The 11,411-nt window shown below is 43.1% G+C and overlaps 1 protein-coding gene across 2 annotated transcripts; it reads left to right on the plus strand.

Annotated features, from left to right (window-relative positions):
* The first annotated feature begins 4,174 nt into the window (after window positions 1-4,174).
* On the plus strand, window positions 4,175-9,799 carry slitrk3a (SLIT and NTRK-like family, member 3a). 2 transcript variants are annotated; one of them, XM_061782756.1, is made up of 4 exons: window positions 4,175-4,442; window positions 4,512-4,529; window positions 4,985-5,071; window positions 6,590-9,799. In XM_061782756.1, the coding sequence occupies exon 4, from the start codon at window positions 6,648-6,650 to the stop codon at window positions 9,351-9,353; it is 2,706 nt and encodes a 901-aa protein (XP_061638740.1). In that variant the 5' UTR covers window positions 4,175-4,442; window positions 4,512-4,529; window positions 4,985-5,071; window positions 6,590-6,647; the 3' UTR covers window positions 9,354-9,799. The 2 variants fall into 2 exon arrangements, with proteins under 2 accessions (XP_061638740.1, XP_061638739.1); XM_061782755.1 differs by having other exon boundaries at window positions 4,175-4,529.
* The last annotated feature ends 1,612 nt before the right edge of the window (window positions 9,800-11,411 follow it).

Below are 11,411 nucleotides of genomic sequence, written 5' to 3' on the forward strand. Positions count from 1 at the left end.
TTTTTTTTTTTTGGAGGAATTCAGTCAGAAGTGACACTGAGCACACCAGCAGGTAGAACAGTAAGGCCATCATCAGGTAGAAGGACTGACAGGCAGGTGGTCCACTGGGGTGGCAGCCAGACCAGGATGTATGCAAGACATTGAGGGCTGTTTTCAGACATTGTGACTCCTACGCAGTCAAGCTGACTGTGGGCTTGATAACGAGAAGCGGGAAAACTTTTAATGGAGACCATTAGGAGTTTAAATGGAAGTGAGAGTCTTTAGTCCATCTCCTCTAGCCATTTCTATTATTACTCCACAACTCCGCAAGTATTGCATCTACCAGTGATTTTGTTCATCTCTTGTAAGATGTTGTTCTAATTTATTGTGCATAAATGAGAAGAACAAAATGATCTTGTAATATTGTTTTCCAACGAGAACATTTAAATTGACTACAGATTACAGATAATCTACTCTATGTATGTAGCTATGGATTGATAATTATGTATTTTTTTTAATACTCATTATGTTTGGGTTTTGAAACAGTTTGTCCCCTAGCAAATAATGGGCCAAACTGTTGCCATAGTAAAATATTTTATTAACTGCATAGGAAATGTTTGAACCACCCGTTTCTTAACTGTCATAAGAGTGGGCTTACTTAACATCCATTTATCCATTTGGACTCTAATCCTGATGCACGTTCACAGAGTGTGAATTAAACCCAGGTTAGCCGCATGTTTACTCGAGTTAGGCGAGTGAACCACTACACCATTAGTGACACCACTTAACATTTAAAATGCAAAAACAATAAAACAACCACATTAACTCTTCTATTCAGTTAGAATAGAAAAGGGAGTACTGCGGAGGTGATTTGTCTTGCATGATTTTAAAATTAAAATAAACACTTTAAAAACATTAACAACACCGACTACCTTAACTTTGTTAAAAAGTCATGACACATACCGTGCTGCCTGCACTTAAGTCAGACAAATGTAGTACTTCACTAACAGTGATGGGTCCAGTGTATCAAGCAAATATAATCTTTGCAATTCATAGTATAAAAGTTAACATTTTCAAAACATCTCTTGCATCGAGACCTCAGTTGAAATTTGACCATGCTCCGTCTCATGATCAGGTTTCATCCAGGTTTGCCGTTTACAGTGTATTGTTCTCCCCGTTGTGACAGTGATGTGCCTTCACATCGCTGTCCCTGAGATGTCCTGAAAAGTTCAATTAACACCCATTTTGCTCAAGTAGGCACTTAGTATTCGACACGCATGCACTCAATAGGGAGTTAGGGTGGCTCTGCCTACTGGAAGGAAAATAAGAGGATGAAACCCTCAAAGAACCAGTCGATTTACATTCTTACGCTTACATGAGGTCAAATGTTTGCTGGAGTGAGTGAAAGAATGAGATCAGTGTTCTGAAATAGTTTGTACTTTGTGAGATCCTTTTGTTGAATGCTGCAGAGTTGAATGCATTTTTTTTTCCAGTTCCAGCCACTATTTTTTGCAGTCACTCAGTGGTGCCTCCTGAGGATCAAAGTGAAATCACAAGACAAGACGCGATAAAGGATGCAACCAGCAAGCTTTCCTGTCACCACCCATTCAGGTTATTACTTTCCATCACAATTTCATCACAAAAAGGCTGTGACAGTCCAAATATTCAATTGTCTTTCCAGGCTCACTGATTAGACAGTTTTCCCTAAATCCTGTACACACTTAAAATAATTATTCTGTCCAAGCAAAACGTTTGCTGATTTAGATTCAGTTGATTGAGGTAGCTAGGGTCAAAGACACTCACTTTTTTTGTCAAAGCTCAGTTAAAATTTCCATCCATGCATTTTCTACATCGGTTATCCTGTTCCGGGTCACTCGGGGCTGGACCCAGTTGACTATATTCTAGAGGCAGAGTACACCCTGTAGTGGTCGACGGTCAATCATAGAACACATAGAGACAAACAACTATTCACAGCCACACTGACAGAGATTTGGAATCGACGTACCAAGTATGGGCGGCACGGTGGCCGACTGGTTAGAGCATCAGCCACACAGTTCTGAGGGACCGGGTTCAATCCCCAGCCCCGCCTGTGTGGAGTTTGCATGTTCTCCCCGTGCCTGCGTGGGTTTTCTCCGGGCACTCCGGTTTCCTCCCACATTCCAAAAACATGCATTAATTGGAGACTCTAAATTGCCCGTGGGTGTGACTGTGAGTGCGAATGGTTGTTTGTTTGTTTGTGCCCTGCGATTGGCTGGCAACCAGTTCAGGGTGTACCCCGCCCCCTGCCCGATGACAGCTGGGATAGGCTCCAGCACGCCCGCGACCCTTGTGAGGAGAAGCGGCTCAGAAAATGGATGGATGGGTACCAAATATGTAGAGTTTAAGAGCGAGAAGAGATTCAAACCCAGAACCTTTCACCGTATGGCAGATGCGCTAAACAAATGTATCACTGTGCTGCCCAACTGCAATTTCCCATACGCTAAGTTTAACATATTGATGTTGCTTTACAAATTGTTTTCTCTTTTTTATTACTCTAACTACTTATTAAGATTGAGTTTGGCCATTTAAACAGATACTTGTATGTCCTAAACAAATCAATGTCGATTTTCCGCTATGGCTAAAAAAATAACTAAAAAAATCATCAAATCCAATCCCACAGTCCGTATTATTAGCTGTAATATTTAGGTCATAAGCTCTTCATTGTGACAAATGCCGAACTACAGTATGTACAGCATGTTCTTTGTGTTGAATGACGGCTTTAGAGTGACCCCATGTCACAATGTCTGACATTAGCTGACAGACTGACGGATTGAATGATGGCTTTTTATAAAGATGAATGTCTGTTTTTGTCGACCAGCTGCTGCTCAGAAATGTCCCTCTCAATTATCACGTCCACTGCCAAAATCTTCTCTGGTGGGCTAAAGGGAACCATCAAACCAGCTGGGCTTTTGCCCAATAATAAAATAATAAATATTTTGCCCAAAAATAAAATTAATAATTTGACATCAGTGATCATATAATATATATTATTTTTCATATAATTTTATGCTCTTTTCTGTTAAGGACTTCTGAGATTTGCCCATTTATTAGGCATAAAAAAATTAATACAATAAAAAAACTTATTACGGTTTTCAACCTCTCGGATGATGACAACGTAAAAAAAAAGACAAATAGAGAGACGTCACTTTGGTACTTAAATCCATCTCAGTGTCTGTACCTTTTTACTTTTAAATATCTACTCAAGTATAAGTAAGTAAGAGTTGTATCAGTTCTCCTACTTTTACCAGATCTTTATTTTTTTCATATAAATAAATGTTTACAAAAGTATCTTTATTTCTACTTCGGCGCAGAGTGTGCCTCCTCTGTTTGCATGTCGAGGGGTAGGCGATACCGCGTTTGTCTTTGCAGAATTGAGGTGACGTCTTGGGCTCGGGTTGCTGCTGCTGCTGCTGCTGCCGCCAAAGAATGGACGTGTGTTGCCCGCTGCAGGCGAGATGTGGGAAGGCAAGCAAGCAGGGAGGAGAAAAAAAAAAAAAAAAAACACACCAAGTGCTCCACGCCTCTCCCTTCTTGCTTTAAATAGTCTTGGCCACAGAGGAAAGGGGTGATTTTATTTGGAGTGCTACTACTGAACACCTACTCTCAATTGTAAAAAAAAAAAAAAAAAAAAAATTGGATCAATGTCTTATTCCACCTTGTGTGACATCCACGAGCCTCACCCACACCTCACGACGTGCCCCGTTTTCTTTCTTTCTTTTTTATTTCTATAGCTTGGTGCACAAAGCCCTCTCCTTCTCACCCAAGAATCCAAAAGGTCTCGGTCGTTCTTCCTCCATCCTCGTCCTCTCTCTCTCTCTATCTCTCTCTCTTCTCTGCGTCTCTCGCCCTTTCCCTCCTTCCACTTCCACCTCCCCGGTTGGCTCAGTCCCTCCTCATCACTCCTCTGACGCACGACAGCAAGCATTTCTTTTCGGACGCGTGGAAAAGAAAGCGAGGCAGCTTGCCCGGGGCAAATGAAAATAAATAAAAGCAGCCGAGCGATTCCGTCTATATTTCTGCTGCTTATTGCTCCAACTATAACGAGGACGTGATCCTGAGGAGCATATTCTCACCCGGCTGCGCAGTTGTCGAGCGCGCTCACCCGAGAGGCGGCTGCGAGGAGGAGGAGGAGGAGGAGGAGGAGGAGGAGGAGGAGGAGGAGGAGAAGGAGGAGGAGGAGGAAGAAGAAGAAGAAGCAGGACGGGCTAGAGTCGAGGACTTGCATTTTAAGCACAAACAGGAGAGTGGGAAGAAGAAGGGGGAGAGTGTCAGAGTCACCGGAGAGCGAGGGAGAGATTTCACATTCCTCTCACGTCTTCATCTCTCCTCTTTCTCCTCTCCTTTAGCCACAGCCACGGGAGAGGGTGAGGAGACAGAGAACGGGAGACGGGGAAGGAAGAGAGCGCAAACCAACAGCATCCAAAGTATTGCTCTCCTGTTTTCTTTTTTTGGTTTGTTTTATTATTGTTATTATCTCTCCCAATGCTTCCCAGCTGCAGCACAAACCTAAGGTGAGTTGACAGATCTTAGGCAGTAAGTGATTGCCTCCTTAAATATGGGTGCATTTGTGTGTCTTGCATGCATCAATGTCAACTTTAACCACTAAGATGGTGGAATAGTGTTCTTTTTTGGCCACAACCAAATGCTGCGGCATTATGCTTGGCATCACTTTCCACAAGCGAACGGGGTGCTCTCTGCTCGATTGAGCTCAAAGCTTTCAGTGTGAGAGAGGATTCGGCAGGACTAATTCAAAGACATTTTGTTGCAATTCAAGATAAAGTCTTCAGCATTTTGGACTGAAAGTGCACTTTTTTGTGGGGGGGGGGGGGGGGGGGACTTTGAATCAGTGCCACATTCACATCTCATCCAAGCTTTGACTCTGTGCTTTCATATCTGCTCCGTCTTCTATTTGCTCTCGAATGTTTCGCTCACCCGCACTTCTGGTTCTTTTTTTCCCCCCCGCCAGCCCGGCATCGGACAGTGAGCAGGACGCTGCGGGACAAAACAGAACACTCCACCGGAGGATGAAGAACTGGGAATCCCTCTAAGCTAAGTATGTATACTATCCCATTTGATACAATGCATACGACTTAAAATAAAGTGTTCTATCTCATAAACATACAAACAAATAAATCTGCGGTAAAAATATGGAAATCAAGGAATCCTGAAGCGCACGCACAATGAAGAGAAGAAAAAAAAGGTGAATTTTGCAGCAAGGCCATGGGATTGGAGGATTTTTTTGGTGCATCTTCTCTGGAGCAAAGGCTAAATTCCTACATATTTTCCCCCCTTTTCATCCACTCCTTTCATTGGAGTTGTTTTTTGTTTTTTCCATTAATCAAAACCACGGACAGCGGATGTGTTCTGGCAAATCTTCTCAGGATTATTCAGCACCCATTTTTAGAGGGACAGATTGTGTGTGCACGTGTGAGTAGATGGAAAGTCACTTGTGTGTTAAAGTGTGACTTTTAACCACTTACACGACAGACTCAATGAACAAGAATTTCACATTTTAGATTGTCAACTTTTCAGTGAATTATTAATTTTAAAAAAATGAATCCCCTTTGTGTCTTCATCTTGATTTAGGTTATCCTACAAATGTATTTGAGGCCCCTCTCAGACCACAATTCTTGACCCTATAACACGCAAATGCCATCACTGAGGGCAAATAACAACAACAAAAATGTGTGTGTGTGTGTGTGTGTGTCTGTGTTGCATTACGTGCGTTACGTGAATTTTTTTACTTACTTACTCATTTTCCCCCCCAAAAATAATTTTGTTAATTTTCCTTTTTTCCATTTTTGAGTGAGATCATCCACGTGAAAACTACTTGATTTACTTTTTAAATTCAGTATTGTTATTTTTTTTCTAATTTTATCACAATTTTGCCCCTACAGTTTGTATTTTTTTTTTCATGTTAGACATCTTGCACCTATTGCGCTTCTACAAATGTCTCCTATATACCAATCATATCATATCAAGAGCAATCATATGGAATCTTTGGATTTATTCTAAAATGTTGAATATTTACATTCATTCAGTACTTTTGGTCTGCAGTTTAGCTTTTCTCCCCACTACTCTCATTACTTAAGAAGAAGGTGACTGAGTCTCTTGTTATGTAATAAATACACCAAGGGGACGGTGTCTCTTATCGCCACTAACCTCACCCACCTGGTGTTGCCATTGTTTATTCATAGCGATAAGCATCTTTGAGGTGATTTATTGCGACTTTAGCAGCATATCTGCTGTATTATAAATGGACCTGGGTCTGCTTGGTGATGCTAACTCTACGGGAGATTTGTTTCTCTTGCATGGATATCGCATCACCCATCCGAGAGTACTCGGTCCATTTCGTTTGAAATACCCAGCAACATTGCAAATAGTCTCCTGTGATATTGTATTATTCAGTGGTGTTCATTTCAAAGCGCTTTTCCATTCAACTGACACTAATGCGCCCCCAATTCTTGCCATGTCTCACCTTGAACTTTATTTTGCGAGATTTGTGTGTGTTTACCTGTGTGTGTATCACTCCCTTCCCCCATTATATTCTCCCTTTTTCTCTTTGTTGCAGTGCTGTGAAGTGGCTCTCTTCCTGGAGCCCAGACTTCACCCACCTGGTGTCAGCGAGGATGCTGTGGGTTACCTTGCTGAGCTCCATAGCCTTAGGATGGACCACCCCGATCCCATTACTAGAGGAATCGGAGGAGATCGATGAGCCGTGCTTCGAGCCCTGCTACTGCGAGGTCAAAGAGGGCATCTTCCACGTGCACTGTGACAGCAAAGGATTTACAAATGTGAGCCAGATTGCGCAGATATGGAGCCGGCCCTTCAAACTCAACCTGCAGAGAAACTCCATGAGGAAGCTCTACTTTAACAGCTTTCTCCATCTCAACAATGCCATATCTATCAATCTTGGTAATAACGCCTTGCAAGACATCCACGCTGGAGCATTCAACGGGTTAGGAATACTCAAACGGCTTTTCCTACATGAGAACAAACTAGAGATTTTCCGCAATGACACATTCCTCGGACTACAGAGTTTAGAGTATCTCCAGGCAGACTACAATGTTATCAAAAAGATAGAAAGTGGTGCATTCAGGCACCTACATAAATTGAGAGTGCTTATATTAAATGACAATCTGATTCCTGCACTCCCCAATTATCTCTTCCGGTCTGTTTCACTCACACATTTGGACCTTAGGGGGAACAGACTAAAGACGTTGCCCTATAAGGGGACGTTGGAGTACGTTGGGCGGAGCTTGATGGAAATTCAACTGGAAGAGAACCCTTGGAACTGTGTGTGTGAGATTGTTCAACTAAAGACTTGGCTGGAGAGGATTCCTTATACTGCTCTGGTGGGCGAAATCACATGTGAATACCCATTCCATTTACATGGGAAAGACTTAAGGGAAATCAAGCGCAGTGAGCTTTGTCCTTTGCTCTCCGATTCCGAGATCGAGGCCAAACTGGGAATTCCCCGCATCCCGTTCAACAACGAGAACACGTGGCCTACCAAACCTTCCTCCATGCTCTCTTCTTTTCACAACACAGCGTCTTCTGCAATAAAGCCCACCAAACGACCTCGGCCCACAAGGAACCCCCCAACACCTCGTAGCATCTACCCAGGTGTCAACCAGCCCCCAATTGCCGGCTACCAGACAAGACCTCCAATCCCGATAATTTGTCCCGCAGGATGTATTTGTAACCTTCACATCAATGACTTGGGCCTAACAGTGAACTGTAAAGAGAAAAGCTTTCACAACATCTCTGACCTTTTGCCAAGGCCTCTCAATGCCAAGAAATTATATCTCAGTGGGAACTTAATTCAGAAAATCTACCGTTCTGATTTCTGGAACTTCTCAAGTTTGGATTTACTGCATTTAGGCAATAACCGGATAGCTTATGTGCAAGAGGGCGCTTTCATCAACCTGCCAAACTTAAAAAGTTTATATCTGAATGGCAATGACATTGAACGGCTCACCCCTGGGATGTTTCGAGGACTTCAGATGTTGAGTTATCTCTACTTCGAGTACAATGTTATACGTGAGATACAGCCCAACTCCTTCTCCCTAATGCCCAATCTGCAGCTGGTTTTTCTCAATGACAATTTGCTCCGCTCCCTCCCTGATGACGTCTTCGCTGGCACCAACCTCGCTCGCCTCAACCTCCGCAACAATTACTTCCTTGCCCTGCCTGTGCGTGGAGTCCTGGAGCATCTGTCCTCAATTGTCCAGATTGATCTTCATCGGAACCCCTGGGAGTGCTCCTGCGATATCATCCCCCTCAAACAATGGTTGGAAAAGCTCTCCTCTGTCATTGTGGTCGGAGATGTTATCTGCAAGACGCCAGAATTTGCCTTTGGTAAGGATTTGCGTTCACTAGAGGTTGAAGTCCTTTGTCCCAAACTTAAGTATTCCTCAGGCCCTTTGCCGGCTCAGCCTGGTAGGGATGACCTCCCCACAGGAAGTACTGGTATGGGGGAGGCAGATGGACGAGACGCAGTGCCACTGTCTGTCCTCATCCTCAGCCTCCTTATCCTCTTCATCTCTGCTGTGTTTGTAGCAGCCGGGCTCTTCGCCTTTGTTCTTCGTCGGAGGAAGAAACTGCCCTTCAGGAAGCGGTCAGAGGTGGATCTGACAGGGATCCAGATGCAGTGCCGGATTTTTGAGGACGCACCGAGGCAGAGTAGCGCCGGCAATACAAGCACACTGGAGAAGCCGACCTCCAGCTTGCACACACACACGCATCCCAGTCACACACATTCCCATGGCCATGTTTATGATTACATCCCCCACCCTGTGACTCAGATGTGTAACAACCCCATCTATAAGCCCCGGGAGGGGGAGATAGCAGCAACATCAGATGAAGACAGAGGGCAGTTTTCAGTCAAGAAAGACAATGGCAAGAGCAGTAGCAGCAACTATAGAACCTTGTTAGAGAAAGAAAGAGAGTGGAGCCTGGCTGTCTCCAACTCTCAACTCAACACCATCGTCGCTGTCAACCATACCACAGCCGACTTTGCAGGGCTTCATGAGAACGGTGGGCTCTGCCCTACAGTCATTGACAGTCAGAGGCCCACACCTACCGTGGGTTTTGTAGATTGCCTTTATGGGACTGCCCCAAAACTAAAGGACATGCACGTGGCACATGCACACCCACCTGGCATGCAATACCCAGATTTGCAACAGGATGCTCGGCTGAAGGAGACTTTGCTTTTCACGGCAGGAAAAGGCGGCTACCCCGACCCGTCCCAAAGCGATTACCTGGAGTTAAGGGCCAAACTTCAAACCAAGCCGGATTACCTCGAAGTGTTGGAAAAATCGTATCGGTTTTAACATTTGTAGCCCAGATAAGAAAGGCAAGACATAATCAATTTGTTATCCTGAATACACAACAACCCAAATTCAATATTAGAAGAAAGTCAATCTGGACAAGGCAGCATGATATGAAATAAAATACATTACAGTGCCGCCCATATCATTATCGAGGGAGAGGCTGTTCTCAGATATTTCAATCAAGTGCCTTTTTTCAGAGTAGCCAGCAATGTCAGCATCTGTTATTTTTATAATATAAATATCTCTACTTGCTGAGAAAAGTGTATTAGAGGAGTAAGAGGGGCACTGGGGAATAAAAAAAACGAACAAAAAAAAAACCCCACCACAATCCTGAAATACAATGAAATCCTTTGTTTATGGAATTCCCATGACGCACGGGAGCAGGACGTCTCCCTGAATTGGAGGGTTATTCTCTGTCTCTTCTACCCCGCACTAGGATGTACAAAGACCCGGAGGCCGTGCACATTAAGGCTATGGGAAATCATTGAAAGGATAAAACAAATATTAATATGAACTGCAGTTTGCTGCATGCACTAGCTGCAGTGCAGGAAGATGATGGGTGGGAGTGGTGTTGGGGGGGGGGGGGGGGGTTGCAATTCATCACATTGTGAACAGAGATACTGCAATGCATTAACAGTTCAGTGTTCTATTTAATTTTTATATCTTATGAATATGGTTGTTACTATTAATTAGGACTTCTGTCTATATCAGGGTGCTTCTCATAAAGGATGCGCCAATGACGTACGGATGGTAAAACATTTGTGAATATTATTATCAGACAACGCTCAAGGTTTTCTGGATATTTCCATGCACTTTGTTAAACCCCCATTCTCCACGCAATTGCCTCTGGATCCTGCCCTCGCCCCCATCATCACCCACTAACAGCTTTGTAGGAGGCACTTTTAATGTTTTCTCTCTCACACAAAGATTTGAAGAAAAATGTGCATATATTTATTCTGTAATTTCAGTGAAGACTTTAATTGTAAAGGTAATGTTGAATCAATGTATAGTGATTATGCGTCTGGTATAGCCTTCTTAATAAAAAGAAACTCATTCAAACAAATGTCAGGAGGGTTGATGTCACGTAAAAGTGCGTGGAGCAATACTGAAGACTGTGTGATTGTTCAAGAGACATATCGAAGGTGTGACATCATCGCTGGGGCTGGTGGAATCCTTAAACTCTGTCGGCTCAGGAGAATTTAGTTGACAAATGTACAGAAAGTAAGCATCAGTTTACATTTGAACTGGACTCATATGGAGCAACACAGGTGTCACTCCAACTGCATAATATATATATAATTTTACTTTGACTTCTCTGCATTGATTACACACATAGCAGATAGCACACACACAGCAGAAAGATCAGTGATGTGTAGGCTTGAAATAAAAATGTGTGATCAACCTTAAAATATAGAATAATTTATTTTCTATCGAGTTCAGGAGCCTGCGCTCACAAGAATTTTGTGGAATAGAGTAATAGAATAAAGAGAAAGAACACAGAAAAGAATAACACTACATTAAGTAGAAAACTACAGGTTACCATTTACATTTTCTACACCGCTTATCCTCACTAGGGTCACAGGTATGCTGGAGCCTATCCGAGTAACTGCGAGCGTACACCCTAAACCGGTCGGCAGCCAATCGCAGGGCACATATAAACAAACAATCGTTCACACTCACATTCACACCTACGGGCAATTTAGAGTCTTCAATTAACCTACATGCATGTTTTTGGGATGTGGGAGGAAACCAGAGTACCTGGAAAAAACCCATGCAGGCATGGGGAGAACATGCAAACTCCATAACTCAGGCGAGGCCGGATTCCAACCCCGGTCGTCAGAACTGTGAGGCAGATGTGCTAACCAGTCATCCACCATCTAAAGGTTAAATGAGAAAGAAATAAGGATTTCATAAAACATGTGCAGGTGCAATGACACCCATGTTTTATATATATATATATATATATATATATATATATATAGAAGTGTGTGTGTTCATTTTTTAAACAGTTATTCATGGTGTAAGTTAAGAACGAGTGAGGTGAAGAGTGAAAAGAAG

This window comes from Phyllopteryx taeniolatus, chromosome 8 (assembly GCF_024500385.1).
Source record: "Phyllopteryx taeniolatus isolate TA_2022b chromosome 8, UOR_Ptae_1.2, whole genome shotgun sequence".
NCBI classification, from domain to species: Eukaryota; Metazoa; Chordata; class Actinopteri; order Syngnathiformes; family Syngnathidae; genus Phyllopteryx; species Phyllopteryx taeniolatus.